The 19598-nt window shown below is 35.2% G+C and overlaps 1 protein-coding gene across 8 annotated transcripts in view; it reads left to right on the forward strand.

The window, feature by feature from the left end:
* CHD9 (chromodomain helicase DNA binding protein 9) overlaps nt 1-19381 on the forward strand; it is a 244148-nt gene extending 224767 nt beyond the window's left edge. For 6 of the 8 annotated variants that reach the window (XM_024747342.1, XM_024747341.1, XM_024747338.1 and 3 more), the window contains 6 exons: nt 74-242; nt 4911-5050; nt 5365-5586; nt 10413-10541; nt 13515-13619; nt 15907-19381. In XM_024747342.1, coding sequence (XP_024603110.1) covers nt 74-242; nt 4911-5050; nt 5365-5586; nt 10413-10541; nt 13515-13619; nt 15907-16785 — 1644 coding nt within the window. In that variant the 3' untranslated portion in view covers nt 16786-19381. The remainder of the gene's footprint in view (nt 1-73; nt 243-4910; nt 5051-5364; nt 5587-10412; nt 10542-13514; nt 13620-15906) is intronic. The other 2 variants (XM_024747344.1, XM_024747343.1) reach the window with 1 other exon arrangement.
* The last annotated feature ends 217 nt before the right edge of the window (nt 19382-19598 follow it).

Raw genomic sequence — 19598 nt, forward strand, 5'->3', positions numbered from 1 at the left:
AAGATTTCTCTCGATATACTACGAGTTTTTTTTTTTAATCATTTCTTTCTTATTAATGGTGTTTGTTTAATAGGAAGGTGGTTTGAAGTTGACATTTCAGAAGCAAGGGCTTGCTCAGAGAAGGCCGTTGGACAGTGAAGATGGTGCTCTAGGGCAGCAGCAGTACCTCACTCGACTTCGGGACCTTCAAGGTGCGTCAGAGACCAGCCTCGCCAGTTTTCCAAAATCCATGCCAGTGTCAGGTGAATATGCTAGTAATCATTGCCTCAGCATGAAATAGTCCATCATTTGCAAATCCTTTTTTACTTACTCATAGGATACTTACAAGAACCAGATTGTTACTACTTTAAACAGCCCTCTTATTATTAGAAAGCTCTAATTATCACAAAATTTCTTCTTATTTGGAAGCAAACTTTGCCTGCAATTGGTTCTTCTCAGTGACTGAAGTTCTGTCTTCAAAGGCCTCAGAGAATTAACCTAGTCCTGTGTCTGCATGATAATCTTAACATTCGGAAAACAATGATCATATCTCCCCTTGGGACGATATTTTGTACTAACCTTTTGACTATTTGAATCAACAAGTATTTATTGAATACTGAACTGGTGGTACCCTGTGTTCTGTGCTCTCTAGGCACTGAGGAATCCATCCATAAGCAGTTTTTTTATTTTGTTGATGTATCTAGTTGTACTTTAATTCTTTCTGTGTCCCTCTTAAAGTATGCTGTCGAGAACTGATAATTTTAGTTAAGAGCAGCTGAGTCTTAAAATGTATGGACCACAGCATACTAATCGTAAAAAATGTAACTTTTCAATTAAAAGCAGGTAAGTGACTGGAATTTCCTTTATACCTCCATATACATAAGGCTAAGGACTCTATTTCAGTATTCTGCTAAATTCGTTTGCCATACAATAACTTGTAAACATTTCAAAACTCCTGTGCCTATGTACAATCTGCGGAATTCCTGAAGTTTGGGAAAATAGTGCTTTATTATAGGTGTTAAACTGATTGCTGTTTCCAGTTGCTGCTCTTACCGCTTTCTAATTATAAATTAGAGTCATCAGACTTACTTTTGTCTCTTATGGTTTCATTAACCATTCAGTGTAAGTCTCCAATTACTGGACTTTCAGACACGTATGAATGAGCCACAGTTCTCTTACTGAAGTATGAATCCCCCAAATTGTGATTTACAATGGCAAGGAGCTCTTTTTTTCGTGAGAAAATGGGAAGAGATGGGGAAGATAAGCTCTGGGCTTTTTTGCCCAACCTAAGTGGGTTTAATAATACCACTGCTTGTACCTTGGTAAGTCCATAACTCTATAAAGTGGGATTGATACATCTATCATCTGAACATTTTACTGCTATTGCAGCTGAAGATTTTACAGTCTTTGCCTAGAAGTAATTCTTTGGTAAATAATACTGTTTTAATAGTATCAATAGTAATTATAACACTAATTTGCACCTATACCAAATATTAGAAAGCCTCAAACATTAAAACTAGATAGAATTATCTAAGAATTGTATCTCACCCATCTTGATAATTGCAAATGTGAAATCTGTTTTTGTTTTTGGCCGTGCCATGTGGCATGTGGGATCTTAGTTCCCCAGCGGGGGATTGATCCCTTGCCCCCTGCATTGGGAGATCCGAGTCTTAACCACTGGACCACCAGAGAAGTCCCTGTAAATGTGAAATCTAGCTCTGTCTTCCTACGTGACTCTTAGGAAACTTGCTAACATTTTTTAACCTTTTCTTGTTCACGAAGTGAGGAGTTGGGGTCAATGGAGAGGTAGCATTGTTAGGTGGATTAAATAATATATGTAAAGTGACTAGTATGGAAATTGGCATATAATTAGATGCTAAACAGATGTTAAAATTAGGTTTTAGAATTAATGCTCAACAACTGGTATTATAATTCTTCGTATTAAGCCCTTTTTATGTTTGTATGGGCACCCCCGAATTTTATCTAAAAGCTTTGAGTGAAGATACATCATATAATGTAAATTAATTAATGAAGGACAGTAAAATAGCATAAATTATAAGAGGACAAAACTAAAGAGCCTATTCCAGAAACCACCTGGAATAGTACACAAAAGATAGTAGAGCCAAACAGCCTGGATTTGAATTCTGTCATTTACCACCGTTGTGACATTGGGCCTGAGACATAATATTTTTGATCACATTTATAAAATGGGCTTAATACCTCTGTGTTTTGTTTTTGGTAATTTAAGAAAACATTTGTAAAACCTAGTCCAGAGTATGGCACCTAGTAGGCATTCAATAGAAAGAAGGTATTTTTAATATTGTTGTAATTACATCTAAGATAAAGACAACACAGGCTTTATAGAGTAGACCAGGTTAAATTTTCCATTTTGGATTCTAGGTTAAAATAAATCAGTAATGTTTATTAAAATCACTTTCAAAAAGAAGTCAAGGTCTTTAGACTATATTACAAAGCAACAGTAATCAAGACAGTATGGTACTGGCACAAAAACAGAAAGATAGATCAGTGGAACAGGATAGAAAGCCCAGAGATAAACCCACGCACATATGGACACCTTATCTTTGATAAAGGAGGCAGGAATGTACAGTGGAGAAAGGACAGCCTCTTCAATAAATGGTGCTGGGAAAACTGGACAGGTACATGACAAGGTAGCTGGGTTTGTTGTTGATTTAAAAAATGAAAGAAGTCAAGGGAGTATATAATTTGCCAAATTGGATATGTTTATAAATGATCAAATAGGATTTGTTTATAAATACATAATTTGGTGTGTATACTAATGTTTTTCCATAGATAATTGTATTAAGTACTTTTCTTTTTATATAGCACTAGGATAGCAGTAAAGGGAAAGTAAAAGAAACTTAAGACAGTCTCTGCCTTTCAGTTGCTTGGTAGACTAGACCTACATGTTAAAATATTAGACAATACGTTAAAAACGATAATATATCTTGCTACAAAGCATTATAGTTAATAAATATTGGAAAAGAGAGAAGTCACTGCTGTCTAGAGACTTAGATAGAGTCCTGTGGAAGAGGCAGAATTGAACAGAATTTATAAGAGGAAGATTAGATAATGGTTTTTCTGGAAAATGACATTGAGAGAGAGTCAGGGAATAGCGTGAACCAGAGACTTGATGTTGGGAAAATTGTATGGTTTTAGGATAAGACTGACCTAGCTACTGTTTAAATTCTTACTGGAGAGATATTTGTATAAGGTCAGAGACTGCTTAGCAAAGATAAATCTAGATTATGGGCAACATCAAAAAGTGAGCTGGGGAGGGGATTGGGTTGGTCGTCAGGCAGGAATGAGGCTTGATGTAAGGCATTTCATTCGTACTAGAATAGGAAGCCATGAGAAGTTCTTATAAAACAGAATAGTACTTTTAAAAGTAATATTTTAGGAAAGTTATTCTATTATTACAGTTAAAATGTACTATAGTGAAAGTATTTTCAAATATTCATAATATTTTGTTAATCTGATTTTAATGAAATAATGAAAGCTGTTCTTTTTTAATAATGTTATGTCACATTCCTCAGTGCTTTCATATGCAAAAATAATTTTTATTCATTGTAATTAGTTATTCCTTACTAATTATGAATTAAGGTGTTTTTTGTAACTGAGATGTGAGGAGAGTGACTTCCATAAGATTACACAGCCAACCAAAGGGAAGTGTCTTTTAGGGATACACAGGACTTGGTCAAAAATTCTCCTTGAATGATTGAAAATGCATTTCTCGCTACAAACTGTGAACCATTTTAAGCAAACATCTCATTATTAATATTTTCTTTTATAAGAGTGTTCTAGATTACGTACTCTTTAAGGACAGGAACTGTGTCCTACCTTTGAATCATCATAGTGCTTTGTACATAGCTGTTTGATAAATGTGTATTTATTTATTAGGAAAAAAATGAATGCATGGAACTGCTTCATTCATACCTCTTACAAACATTTTTTAGTGAGTGCCTACTGAAATGAAGAGTGAGAAGGGTCAGTTTAATTTGGCAAGAAACAGTGGTGGTCTTAAAGAAAATACCTTAAATAGGCTGGGGCAGGAGTGGACTGTGGGAATTGAGGAGTGAGGTTGTCGTGAGAAAGGGGAGCATAATAGCAACCAACTTTTCAAAAGTTTTGAAAGTTATGAAAAAGCCGAAAGAAGTTTATTTTTTATTTGAGTTGGACCATGTTTTTAAGTTGATAAGAATCTAATGTAGAGTAAGATATTTTGGCACAAAAAAACAAAGATAAATGATGAAACAAACTTTTAGAAAAAGTAGGAATTAATGGGTTCAAAAAAGGGGGAAAGGTTTGTCTTGTACATGAGAAAGGCATGGTTCTTCCTCGAAAAGGGGACAAAAGAAAAGATGTGTGACTATCCAGGGGAAAAATTTGAGGAGACAAGTCAAAACTTGAAAGAGACCTAGATTACAATTCTCCTGGTTTTTAAATGAGAAATGAGGTAGTATTTTTAATCCAAGAATTGCTTGATTTTGTCTGACTGCTTGTAAAATAAGAGCTAAATTTCTATGTATTTTTTTAAATAAACTTTTTCTTTGATCATGAGTATCATTACAAGCATTATTTATTTTATTCTATTTTATTGGAGTATAGTTAATTTACAATGTTATATTAATTTCTGCTATACAACAAAGTGATTCAGTTATACATATATATACATTCTTTTTCATATTCTTTTCCATTATGGTTTATCACAGGATATTGAATATAGTTCCCTGTGCTATACAGTAGGACCTTGTTGTTTATCCATTCTCTATATAATAGTTTGTATCTGCTAATCTCAAACTCCCACTCCATCCCTCCCCAACCCCCGCAAAATGTCTATGTATTTAGAAAAGTAATTACGTTTAATTTAAGAACTAGATTTTTATCACTCTTTTGCATTTTTAATTTGTTAGGTACTCCCATTCAATCAACCCTTGGTGCCAATGGAGTTTTATTAGACAACCAGCCTGTAGTCAAAAAAAGGCGGGGAAGGAGGAAGAATGTAGAAGGTGTTGACATCCTCTTTTTCAACAGAAATAAACCACCTAATCATGTAAGTAAAACAATGCTTAAAAACTACTGATTCTTGAGTCCAAAATTCAATTCTAGTAAATATACATATTGCTGTTTGTGAATGTTTTGTAGAATAATAAAGATAATTAGAAAATTAGGAGTATACTATATAGCTTTAGATTGTATCTCAGTAGAATCCAGCACTGGCTAAGATTCATGAAAATTCTAAATTTGAAAGATTTAGCTGACCTTTAAACAACTTTTTTTTTCCTCTTCAAAAAGAATTGCTTCATTGGACCAAAATCAGAATGCTAAAGCATGGAAATAAAATTGTCATTTGATGTTTTTCTACAGGTTACGTTAGGCTTAACCACCTCACAGATTTCTACAGGGATAAATCCAGCACTATCCTATACTCAACCTCAAGGAATTCCTGATACAGAAAGTCCCGTTCCAGTTATTAATCTTAAAGATGGGACAAGACTTGCAGGCGATGATGCACCGAAGAGAAAGGATTTGGAAAAATGGCTTAAGGAGCACCCAGGTTATGTGGAAGATTTAGGAGCTTTTATTCCTGTAGGTGATGCCTTATAAAACTTGGTATATTTTACTTCTGTGATTGGTCACACCTATAATGATGAAGCATAAATTCTCACCCACTTATATGTTCTGCCCAAGATTTAGGAAAATTAGCAGAAAAAAATAATGACTATCTTTCGATACAATACAATATCATTTTCCATTTTTCCATTCTGCATTCAATAAGTGTTTAAGTAATAAAAATTACCTCTCATATACAGAGTACTATCATAGACCCAATGAATATTGTAAAGTTACAAAACTTGCAATCTTTTCCCACAAATAATTTGTTTTAAAATAATAAAAATGATCATAGTAAACATTTATTGAGACTTAGCTGTGTGCTTGGCTTTATACTTAGCATGGATTACCTAATTTAACACCCCCTAACTTTATCAGAATGGCATCATTATAACTTTATAAAGAAATGGAAATACTGAAATTTTAAATATTGGGTTGGCCAAAATGTGCCTTCGGTTTTTAAGTAAAAATAAAAGACACATTTTTCATTTTCACCAAGAACTTTATTTAACAACATATTCACCGTTTTGTTCCACTACCTTCTGCCATTTTTCAGGCAACTTCATAATTCCATCTTCCCAAAACTTTTTATCTTGTTAAGCAAAGAACTCTTACAGGTGCCTTCTATAGTCTTACAAGGAATTGAAATTTTTTCCATTAAGAGAATTTTGTAAAGACAAAAATAAATGGAAAGCTGAAGATGCAGTGTCTGGTGAATATGGGGGATGAATCAGAACTTCCCAGCCAAGCTGCAACAGTTTTTGCCTGGTCATCAAAGAAACATGCGGTCTTGAGTTATCCTGATGGAAGATTATGTGCTTTCTGTTGACTAATTCCAAACACTTTTCATTGAGTGCTGCTTTCAGTTGGTCTAACTGGGAGCAGTACTTGTTGGAATTAATCGTTTGGTTTTCTGGAAGGAGCTCATAATAGAGGACTCCCTTCCAGTCCCACCATATACACAGCATCACCTTCTTTCGATGAAGACCAGCCTTTGGTGTGGTTAGTGGTGGTTCATTTTGCTTGCCCTACGATCTCTTCTGTTCCACATTGTAGTACAGTATCCATTTTTCATCTTCTGTCACAATTTGTTTTAAAAACGGAACGTTTTCATTACGTTTAAGTAGAGAATCCACATGCGGAAATACGATCAAGAAGGGTTTTTTCTGCTTAACTTACACGGAACCCAAACATCAAAGCGATCACGTAACCAAGCTGGTGTAAATGATTTTCAGCGCTTGATTTGGATATTTTGAGTATGTCCGGTGTCTCCCGCGTGGTATAATGTTGATTGTTCTCAGTTAATGTCTCAATTTGATCACTATCAATTTCAACTGGTCTACCCGACCATGGAGCACCATCCAGCGAGAAATCTCCGGCACGAAACTTTGCAAACCACTTTTGACACGTTTGATCACTCACAGCCCTTTCTCCATATACTGCACAAATCTGTTTTTGTGTTTCGGTTGTGTTTTTACCTTTCTTGAAATAATAAAGCTTAGTATGCCGAAAATGTTGCTTTTTTTCTTCCACCTTCAGTATTAAAATGGCTACGCAAAAATTCACCAATTTTGATAAGTTTTTTTTTTTTAATGCACGCTGATATGACAGCTGTCACAATACAGTCTAACGAAATTGTTTCGAATGAAGTTAAAGACAACTAAGTGCTACTAGAGCCATCTTATGGAAAACACCAAATGAACCTTTTGACCAACCCAATAAATAGTGCAAGGCCACACAGCTAGTAAGTCTTAAATCCACTGTTCAAACTGCTACACTTAAGATCTCATAAGAATACACCTTCTGGTTCTCATCAGGTGCATGGTTTATATTAGTCAAAGAGGAGAACAGATATATTAATTTGCATTTTTCTTATCCTCTGAAATACTTTCTACTCACTATCTTATGGGCGTATGTCTTTCTTACTCATAGAAATCTATTATTTAAGTTTGTAATGCTTTACTGTCAGATGCTGATGTACCAAATTTTGTATCAGTCTCCCTTGATGTTTCTATATATTTTAGAAGGTAAAAGAGTAATGGTATATCCTCTGTACAATGAAGTTAGTGGGTTTGTTCTATCTGCTTCCATTATGAAGATTAATTGGATAACCCATTGAAGTCGTCCCCTACCCCATGAACTTCTTAAGGGCTGTCCTATTCACCTTGTATCCCCAGGACTTAGCACGTAATTCCTGCTACAGAGGATGGTATCTAGCTCCTTGTAAATATTTACTGAGTCAGTGATTTAAAAAATTAAAAACGAAAGTCTTTTGGAGACTAAAAAGTGATATATAAAGGTAAAGTGATTGTTATTTTATTAACAAAAAAATTCATTACCTTATTTTTTCATGCAAAAGAACCACAGAAGCTCCAGTCCCTAGAATGTGACTGTAATATATATTTTTATATACTTGTATCTGTAATATATATTTAGTTTAATATTTTACATTGCTATTATTGTCCTCAAGAGATAACCTGGTAGTCTAAAATAGGGAGCCTCAGTCTTGGCTTTTGAATGCCTTTCATATCCCTAATTTTTTCAAAAGATGCCACAAATTCTCAAATAAACTTTCTCTTAATTCTTTTGATTTAAAAAAAAAGCACCAAATAAAGCTCTTGTAATTATGAGGGGAAGGGTTGTCAGTAAGGTGAGCAATCATAAAATGAGTATTGCAGTTCTAAAAATAATGAGAATTGTTAGTTTAACCCTATACTTATTAACATGTTAGAAAATACCATTTATTCAGTCAGTAAATTTTTATTGAGCAACTATTATGTGCTAGTTACTATTTAAAGGGATTTAGGATAAAACAGTGAACAATATAAAGTTCTTGCCCTCATGGCAGTTATACTCTAGTCTCTGAAGATTGTCATACCTTCCTCTTCCCACTGCAAAGGAATCTTTATTACTTTTTCTTTTAACTTATAGGAGTTCATCATTTTCCCTGCAAATAAACCTTTTGTCCTAATTTTTTATATAACTTTATTATTAAGATTTTAAAACATTGTTATAAGTAGCATTTGTTGGAGTACAGAATACAAGATAACAACTGGTATGATTTCCAAGGGCACTTTACATTAATGGTATATTGGATCTCACACTTTGCTGTGATATCTCTACAACAAAATGATCATAACATGGTATATGTACTATACCAGTGGTATGTATAAACTGCCATGGAAACTGATAAAAGAATAATTACTCTGCCCAAGCAGAGTATCTGGGAAAAGATAGAAAATAGAGCTGACATGACTGGTGGATGATAAAAGAATAAGTAGGCATTTGACCAGGTTAATACTGGTCAAATGCCTACTTATTCTAGGCAGGATAAGCGGAGGATACTCTAGGCATTACAGAACAATTATGAAGAGAGTCTAAAAAGGATATAGTCATAAAACAGTGACTAGTCTGATATTCCAGAGTATGTGAGGGAATGAGTGGGGTAATAGTAATTGGATAGAAAAGGTGAATTCAGTCCAGGCTGTGATGGGACTGGTATGCCATGCTGAAGAGTTTGAGCTTTAGTCTGTTGGAATTTCTAATTGTTTAGAAATGACTACAGACACCAAGCCTTACTTTGTTAACAGTTGTTAACAGAGGTGAGCAGCATGGTTTGATAGAGTTTTTATTGCCACCTGCTAGCTGCATGACCTTGAGGAAGGTATCTTCTCTGAGCCTTGATTCCCATTTGTAAAATAAGAATAATATCTTTGGGGGACTTCCCTGGTGGTCGAGTGGTGAAGACTGTGCTCCCAACGCAGGGGGACCCGCGTTTGATCCCTGGTCGGGGAACTAAGATCCCACATACCGCAACTAGAGAGCCTGCGCACCGCAGCTACTGAGCCCGCGTGCTGTACAGCCCACCTGCGTACTCTAGAGCCTGCACGCCGCAATGAAGACCCAGAGCAGCCAAAATAAATAAATACATTTTTTTAGAAAAGAATAATATCTTTGAGTATTGTGAGGATTATGTGAAAAGAGATAAGAAAGTTTATTAGTGAGATGAAGAGAAATGAAAGCCACTAGTACACATATAAATGCTATCAGAGCACTGAGAAAATCTGATGTTTCAGGTGAAATTCATCAGGAGAAAATGTAAAGAGGAAGCTCTTCCAGCATTATTGATAACTCCTTCAAATAACACTCTAGAAATACAGTGATCTTTGAGGGCATTTAAGGAAAGAACTAGCAATGTCCTCCTCATTTCAGGAGCCTACTTTCATACAGAAAGATAATACTGATTATTATTAATTGCCTTGAATAATTGTTTAAATATATAATTTGAGGAAAAGGTTCATGTAACATTGTCTTATTCAGCATTTTTATTAATATAAAAATATTTAAACCTTAAATATTTTTAACATATAGCTATGGGGTAAATTCTTTAATATATATTGAAGATATGTGATAGAATATATATGATATAATATAAATCTTCAATATATAATATAAACAGTTGATCCTTGGACAGTATGGGTGTCAGAAGTACTGATGCATGCCACCCCCACAGCCAAAAATTTGAGTATGACTTTACAGTTAGCCCTCCGTGTCCTCAATTCCGCATCCCTGGGTGCAGTCAACCATGGATCGTGTAGTCCTGTAGTACGTATTTATTGAAGAAAATCCACATATGAGTGAGCCTGCACATTTCAGACCCATGCTATTCAAGGGTCAACTGTATTAATATATCTTATCTATAACATATCTTCAATTTTATATGACTAAATTTCTTGGATCAGCTTATTTGTACTAGTTGCACAGTTAGATTTTCAAGCCATTCCTTTGTCCATGTGTTTTAGAGAATGCAGCTCCATGAGGGGAGACCCAAGCAAAAAAGGCATCGTTGCAGAAACCCCAATAAACTAGATGTGAATAGTCTCACTGGAGAAGAACGTGTTCAGCTGATTAACAGAAGAAATGCCAGAAAGGTATTTATATATTTGTTGTTAATTTTTCATGTTGATTCACTGCTTAAGAGATCTCTAGAACACTACTTCATTATGCAGTATTTTCTAACAGACCTGGTTGGGTTAAATGTAGATTTGCGGGAAAAGACATGGACTACAATTTTATGCAGTCTTAATTTCAAATCCCACATCTTTGTCTAAGCTGTTGAATGAAATAAGCAAGTTAGTTTACATTATCTGTGCCTAAGCAGTGGCCCTGAGCAAGAGCACTACATGTAAGTCAGTGGTTCTCAAAAGGGGGCACCTTTGTCCTCCAGGGGACATTTAGCAACGTCTGGAAATATCTTCGGTAGTCACAACTTTGGAGTAAGGAGGTGGGTGTTGGGGAGGTGGTGAGCAGGGGAAGGATGCTAGTGGCATCTAGTGGATAGAGGCCCAGAATGCTGCTACACCTCCTGCAGCACAGGGGCCAACCCGTACACCACCAGTACAAAATGTCTGTAGTGCAAAAGTCGAGAAACTCTGTTGACAAGGGGACACTATTCTCATCATGGCCATTATAGATTTATTTATTTGTCACGTGATTTTCCATCATTTGGCTGTTAAGTGTCTCGTTCTATCAAAATGGGCATATTACATAATTTTCTGATAGATGGAAATAAAATGTCTTAAACAAAGGTACCTTATACACTAATAGTATCCCTGTGTTTACCTTCTTGCTTTATTGATTGATGAATGGTAACAGTCAGGTTTTTCCAAAGTCTATTTCTGAACCAAATGTGGCTCAACATTTGTTTTCCCAAATTGTGTCTGTTTTATGTTGGGATTGGTATATGTCTCTTTTACCTCCTAAAGTAAATGATAGAACACTTGTGGCACCCTTTTGTAAGTTCATAGCTTTGACATTTTTATTGTTTTCTATTCTGATGAGCAAGCAACAAAATAAGTAAGAAAGAAGAAATGGCCTCAGAGTAAGAACAGCACATTTCTCATTGAGTTCCTTCACTCACAAATTAAATTACCCTGCATAGGTCACATTAATTCCCTAGTTCTGTCTTGCTCTCTGTTAAATGACCTCACTGCTAGTATAAAAATACATGAAATCATTTGACTTTCTCAGAAGAAATATTGAAATTGGAAGAAAACTACTTTTAAAATAACAATTGTCTTAATATTATCATATGCACTCATTAAAATTAATACTGATTTTTCCCCAATTTTGTAGAGATAGCTTATTCAGCTTTTGTTAGTGCTTTAAAGTGATGTCATAGATGTATTAGGGGAAGAACAAGATGACATTTTAGTTGCATTTTACTTAATTTTATGCTCGCATAGATTGTGTTACAAATCTTTGCACTTCATCTTATAATGAAATTAGCATTTCTAGATATGAATAAATTTCTCTTAGCCAGTTTTAAGGAAATGGAACCCTTTTTTAAATTTTTACTTGTTAGGTTTAACATTAAACACCCTAAATTTTATTTTTCATTGTTGTAACCTGATAAAAGTCCTGTTCATTTCCTTTAGTTTGTAGATTTCTTTATTGTTCTGAGTTTCTAGAGTGCAGACTTGAGATTGATCAGTTACTAAGGAAAAGATCCACTTGCTGAATCCCCATAAACCATACAGAGGGCCTCCAGTGTAAACTGGAGCTTAATGAAGGTCATAATAAAAAGGAGATGGCAACAGAAACTTGAGAGGCTAAGTAAAGATTATAGGAAATACTAGATAAGAATACCTATAGGTATTACAACTGGCTATATTAAACCCTGTCTGTATCCTAACAAGATATAGTATGTATTCATTCAAAAAGGTGTGGAAAAAGGAATTATTCAAGAAGTGTCTTTAGACTCCAAAGGAACATTAAATTGGTAGGTTCAAATCATTTAAACATTTAAAGGGATATGTATATTTTTATACTTTTAGGGTATCAGTTTACATAATAGATAAGTGCATGGGTTTTTGAGACCTGAGTTTGAAAGCTGATCCTAACACTTACTAGCTAGCTTTAGGCAACTTGTGTAACTTCTCTGAGGCTTAGTTCCTTCATTTGAAAAATAGAAATAATACCTTCTCAAATGGATATAGTGAGTACCAAAATAAATTATGTACTCTAAAGTCCTTAGCACAATAGTTGGTAATATGATAATAATAATAGTTTATATTTATTATGTGCCAGAACCTTTGCTGAGGCACTTGAATTATCTCATCTTCATAAAACCCTATGAGGGAGGTGTTGTTATCTCCATTTTGCAGATCAGAAAACTGAGGTTCAAAGAGATTTACTGATTTACCCTAGTTCATGTAGGTGGTAAGTCTGACTCCGAAGGGTATACTCTTAACTAGGCTACACTGCCTACCCAACATAGTAATTTCACAGTAAATGGTAGTTATTTATTTTACTGTTCCAGTAACTCAAAAACATTTAAGGGACTTCCCTGGTGGCACAGTGGTTAAGAATCCGCCTGCCAGTGCAGGGGACACAGGTTCGATCTCTGGTCCAGGAAGATCCCACATGCTGCGGAGCAAATAAGCCTATGTACCACACTATTGAGCCTGCGCTCTAGAGCCCACGAGCCACAATGACTGAGCCCACATGCCACAACTACTGAAGCCCGCACACCTAGATCCCGTGCCCCGCAACAAGAGAAGCCACCACAGTAAGAAGCCTGTGCACCGCAACAAAGAGTAGCCCCGCTCGCCGCAACTAGAGAAAGCCTGCCCACAGCAACAAAGACCCAATGCAGCCAAAATTAATTAATTAATTTTAAAGAAAGACATTTAAAATTTACATTAGCACATGTTTATATAGTATATTAATAGTTCTTGTGGATTGTGGTAGTCCTTTTTAATGTAATAAAGATTGTCAAAAGTGGTTCAACAAATACATGTGTTTTTAAAAAATAAACTCTGTACAGCACAGAATAAAAGCAAGAAATGTCTTCATATTTAATAGTGCTTTTAAGTGTCTAACAATCTGTTTTTCATTTATAGGTTGGAGGTGCCTTTGCTCCCCCTCTGAAAGATTTATGTCGGTTCCTGAAAGAAAATACAGAATATGGAGTAGCTCCTGAATGGGGAGATGTTGTTAAGCAGTCTGTGAGTATTTCATAAATACTAATTCAGACATCATTTTTAAAATTAGATGCCATTTAATTATAACTTAGATTAAATTTTAAGTTAAGAATTAACAAAATAGGGCTTCCCTGGTAGCGCAGTGGTTAGGAATCTGCCTGCCAATGCAAGGGACACAGGTTCGATCCCTGGCCCAGGAAGATCCCACATGCCATGGAGCAACTAAGCCCATGCACCACAACTACAGAGCCCATGTGCCACAACTGCTGAGGCCCACGCACCTAGAGCCGATGTTCTGCAACAAGGGAAGCCACGACAGTGAGAAGCCCAGGCGCAGCAACGAAGACCCAACACAGCCAAAAATAAATTTATTTTTAAAAATTAACAAAATATTCCAAGAATATATGAAGGTATTTTTTAGTTCACAATTTTTGTTTTGCAGAATATGTTACAGATTTCTCAGATGCTGTTGAGTTAGAATGCAGAATCAATATATGCTGATTTGTGTTTATTTTAATCTCTAAGATACTATTTGAGCAATACCACATGAATAGTCAAAGATATTGGGCGGCAGGGGCAGGATTCTCTGGCGGTCCAGTGGTTAGAACTCTGTGCTTCCACTGCACGGGGCATGGGTTCAATCCCGGGTTGGGAAATTAAGATCCCATGTGCTGCACAGCGTGGCCTAATTAATTGATTGATTGATTAAAAGGCATATTAAGAAAACAAAGATGGGAAAAGATATATATATGTAAGGTTATTCATCATAATACAGTAATAAAAATTGGGAATATACCAATGGTCCATCAGTATATTGAAAATCTGCAACTATTTTAAAAATTATATCTTAAAAAGAACATTAGTGACAAGGGAGAAAAAGTTCACAGTGTTGTTAAATGGGGTAGTAGTTAAGCTCTTGGAGTATCAAAGCCTAACCATGTGGTAAGTGCTGAATAAATAATAGCTATTATGTCTACAGGTGTCTAAATGAAAAAGACAGGCAGTAAACCTATGTTCAGTATGATTCTATTTTTTTTTTTTCCTTTAGAAAAGAGGTGAAGAGAATTGTAAAATCTGTTTATATGCACAAGGGGAAGATGGAAGCACACATCCTGAAATGTTAGCAGTGGTTCTCTCTGAACAGTGAAACTATGGATGATATTTTTCTTTGTATTTTTTTGTCGTCCTGTTTTCTGTAGTGAACCCTAATGCTTTTGTAAAGAGAACAAATAAGTTGATCAGTTCTAGACAAAATTTTAAAATAGTCCCATGAGAGTCTTTCAAACCACTGTCTAGAGCTACAGTGTCACAAATGGTAGCCACCAGGCACATGTGGCTATTGAGCACTTGAAATTTGGCTAGTCTGAAGTAGGAGGTGTTGTAAGTGTGAAGCACTGTTTCTGGATTTTGAAGGCTTAGTTTGGAAAAATGAATATAAAATATCTCAATAATATTCATAGATGACATACTGAAATGACAGTGCTTTTGTTATGTTAAATAGACTATATTGCTAAAATTGGTGTCACGTATTTTACCTTTTTTTAATTGTGGCTACTAGAAAATTTTAAATTACATACGTGGCTTACATTATTTCTATTGGACAGTGCTGGTCTAGTGGTTCTAAACTCCTAAAACTTTTAGGAGTTTTCGTTCATTTGTTTGTTTTTTACTTCTAGGAGTTTTGAGCCTGAGAAAATCATGGGAGAATTTCAAGAAAGTAGCATAGGTTGCCCTCCATTGCCCTGGACTTGGTGCTTCCCAGTCTGCAGGTGCTACTGCTGTTCTGAGACAAGTGATTTTTCCCCCCTGTTGATTATCTTTTTCGGTTTGGCTCTGTCTCCTTTACTCCCAAAGTGATAGTCAGGAAAGAGTCATATGAAGCATCTCATTTTAATCTTTACTTCTTCTGTCCTTTGCTTATTGTTCTTCCAGATTAGAAGAGGGGCACTCCTTTAGTCTTCTAGAGCAATTGGTGATGTGAAAAATGTAAGGGCATGGCAGTAGTAACCCTCATGAAAAAATTTCTTCGGACCTTCTGTTTTCCAGAACTATTCTACTAACTTATGCCTCACAGTATAAAAGAGGGCCAGAGACCTCTTTCTGCCCTCTTAAGATAAAATGAGAAAAAGAGCTGTTTCAAGCCACTACTTAGTATAAGATGAAATTGGGTTATCTCTCTCATAATTGGTTATATCAATACAGAATAAGTTTATGAATGATTACCTATTTTTAATAGCTTATTTGTATCACAAACTAATAGCTATTGATTTTATTTGAAAATGGTTATTATTGATGGATTTTTTTTTTTTAGGGATTTCTTCCAGAAAGTATGTATGAACGTATTCTCACTGGTCCCGTTGTGAGAGAGGAAGTAAGCAGGCGAGGGAGACGGCCTAAAAGTGGAATTGCAAAGGCCACCGCGGCAGCGGCAGCTGCAACTGCCACCAGTATTTCAGGCAGTCCTTTATTAGCCAATGGATTACTTCCAGGTGTGGACCTCCCAACTCTTCAGGCCTTACAACAAAACCTACAAAACTTGCAGTCACTGCAAGTGACTGCAGGGCTCATGGGAATGCCTGCTGGCCTTTCTTCTGGAGGAGAAGCTAAAAACGTGGCTGCCATGTTCCCCATGCTGCTGTCAGGAATGACTGGATTGCCAAATCTGTTGGGCATGGGAGGACCCCTGACAAAGCCTACAGAATCTGGAACAGAAGAAAAAAAGGGAAATGACTCTACGGAGCTAGAAGGAAAAAAAGAAAGGACAGAGAGCCAAAATTCAGAGAATGGTGGTGAAAGCTCTGTGTCAAGTTCTCCTTCAACATCCTCTACTGCTGCATTAAGTGCAGCTGCAGCTGCCAACCCGTTAGCTCTTAACCCACTATTACTATCCAATATACTTTATCCAGGGATGCTTCTCACTCCAGGCCTTAATCTTCATATTCCAACTTTGTCCCAGTCCAATACTTTTGATGTACAGAAAAATAAAAACAGTGACTTAGGCTCATCTAAGTCTGTAGAAGTAAAGGAAGAAGATTCCAGAGTTGGAGATCAGGAAGACAAAGGGGGAACTGAACCGAGTCCTCTCAATGAAAACAGCACAGATGAGGGTTCAGAGAAAGCTGATGCTTCATCTGGATCTGATAGTACACCATCGTCATCTGAGGATTCAGATTCGAGTAATGAAGACTGATTCCCAGACTGCACTTAAATTATGAACTGAGTTTGGATTTTTTTTCTTTAATTATTAATTGTAAATACCCCAGTGTTGAGTGCATCAGTAACTTACTGACTGAACATTTCAGTTATTTGTTTAGAAGTGCAAACTGCTTTCAGAGACGTTTTGCATGTAATATTTCTTAAGATTCATAAGTTTCTGAACTCGTATGTACTATCAAATACATAAAGGTGTAAAATTACAACAAAAGGCATTATAATTTTGTTGGGGGTTAATTTTATGAAAATTATGCTCAATAAGAGTTGTATATTTAATATATTTGCAGTGAACACAGAATACTTTATGCATATTACTGATTTAATTTGAATATAGTTTTACAGCCTCCTTGACACCTATAATTTACAGATCAAAACTCAGCAATAATTTGGGCAGCTAATGAATGTCATGAAAGCTGTAGAATCTACATCACCATCCATTGCTTTAATTACATGAAAATGCTCTAGTGTTGTGATGCACTGCTGATATGTCCAATTCAGGTACAAGTGTGTTTTAAAGAAGAAATAAGTTTCCCAATCAGCCAATTTAACTGGCTACCTGTTACCTCAGCTGAGTTAGTTTAGGAAGTTTACATTCGTTTCTAATTCTATACTTGTTTTCAGGGGTTTTTTAAACACATCCTATATATCATGTTAATCTGGCAAGAAATATGACTTGCTTTTTGCTGAGCTTCACTCTTAAAATCAGTAAAATTAAGTCATGAAATAATCCTGTGTCATGTAACTTTGGCACCCTCTAGACATATTTAGTTTCAGCTCTTCAAAGTTTGGCCTCCTATTAGAAATAATTGTCTCAGATGAGCAATGTCTGTTTCCAGGGTTCAGAAAAGGCAAACTCATGAAATGCCACTGAAAAGAACTTTCAACACAGCATACTTCATGTAAAAGAAATTGTTTGTTTGCTTTATTTGTGTAGATTTCTATTTGTGTTTTACGTCATGGAAATATTCCGGAATTAACAGATAATAGGGTAAAGTAATATGCAGATAGTCTCAATTCATTTTGAGTTTCTACGTATAAGCAAACTAAATGTTGCCCAGAATCAGTGTTGGGTTATCAGTTTATATTAAATATACTGAGTTGCCCATTTTGAAAATGCACTTTGAATAATCTCAAAAAAATACACGTTACTCTTATGAACCACAAAAAATGAAGCCAAAGGCTTCTGATCAATTTCTTAGAACCCTTTACCATGTAAAATTTGTCTGTTTGATTTGTGATACAATTTCTCCTGCTAAAGCTGCTATTATTCTGACAAGGTAGAGGTCCAGGTTCACCTTCATATACATTTAAAACAATTAGAACTGAATTGGAAATAAAATATCATTTATATCCTAAGGAGAGACAAGTGTTAGCGTTTTTCTGGTACTTAAAAATAAGTCAGTGATAAAGTTTGCGAGGGGAAAAGTACCTCACTTCTCTCCCAGAGAAAAAATAACTTTTAGTATGTTTTGATAGAACTCTATTGCTTTGTCATGAATTAAGCAATTATATTGGATTTTCCAAGACCTTTACCAGTAAATTATGTTTCTGTATGTAAAATAACTAACCCCTTATTAGAGAGACAGTGTTATATGTATTTACAAAATTATATAAGTTCCATTGGGATTGTATTGATTTTTGTATTTTCCCAAAATAGTACTTTGAATTGATAGTCCTTTATGCAATGTCTTAGCAATAGTCACTATAATGCCCTTCCAGGAGAAGTGGGTAGTAATTCTTCATCATGAAAATGATATATTACATATTTAGTATCTTCCCTTTGCAGTATTGCACCTTTGTTTAACTAGAATACACCTATGAGATAGCCAAAGTTTTTCAAACACAGTTAACTTAGTTTGCCGGTAAAGTATTTCAGCACCATCCACATTTCCCTTCTCTCCCCCTAGTTATACCCACATGATCTTCATTTCTTTCTGTCTCCAATTTAAAATAAAGGGGAAAAAAGCCCTAGATCTTGTCACTAAAATCTAATTTATATCAAATTTATGAGATAAAGTATTTTCCTAATTATGATCAAATGAATTTGGTTATTAACATCTTAGTGATTCTCTTTCTATGTAATAAGGCAGTTGCAGTTTTCAAAGCATTAAGGCTAGTATTAACTTTAAACATTCTCTTGGGTTTCAAGACACTTCTATCTAGTACTGATTGGGGAAAAGTTGTCCAGCTATCAGCTTAAAAAAACATGCAAACATGGTTGTGTAAAGTTAAGGGTTATAAGAAAAGAAATCAGTAGAATTACATAATACTAAAGTTGCAGTTGAAAGGATATCCAAGTATGTGTTGGTAGTTACTAAAAGAATTATAGCTGTTATTGCCTTGTATTTATAGCCCTTGTTTCAGGTTTCATGATTCAAGTCTTAGTCCAATTTTTCTTTTGGACATTGCAATATTTACCAGTTGTGTTTTGTGTAGTCTGAATTTGCTTTCTGTAGTTGAGCAAACGTCTTAAAAAGTCATTTGTAATTTATTAAATTACTTTCTATGATGTTCTATAGAGCAAATGGAAGTTTAATTATTTTTTATTAAACATATTCTTTGACTACCCATGATGTCAGCCTCTGTACATGACAATTTTTTTTATTTTTATATATAATTTATCTTATTCCAGTTATGAAGGAAACCATAGTCATAAATCTTTAAAAGGAAAGTGGAAGAATTTTTAAGAGACAGAAGTTGGCTATAATTATATCCACAATATTATTATTTCCCAAAGTTTTCTTCCCCTGGACCTTTAAAAATCCCGAAAGACCCAGAGATATACCTAAC

The sequence above is a fragment of the Neophocaena asiaeorientalis genome, unplaced genomic scaffold (assembly GCF_003031525.2).
Source record: "Neophocaena asiaeorientalis asiaeorientalis breed wild unplaced genomic scaffold, Neophocaena_asiaeorientalis_V1.1 scaffold438, whole genome shotgun sequence".
Lineage (NCBI taxonomy): Eukaryota > Metazoa > Chordata > Mammalia > Artiodactyla > Phocoenidae > Neophocaena > Neophocaena asiaeorientalis.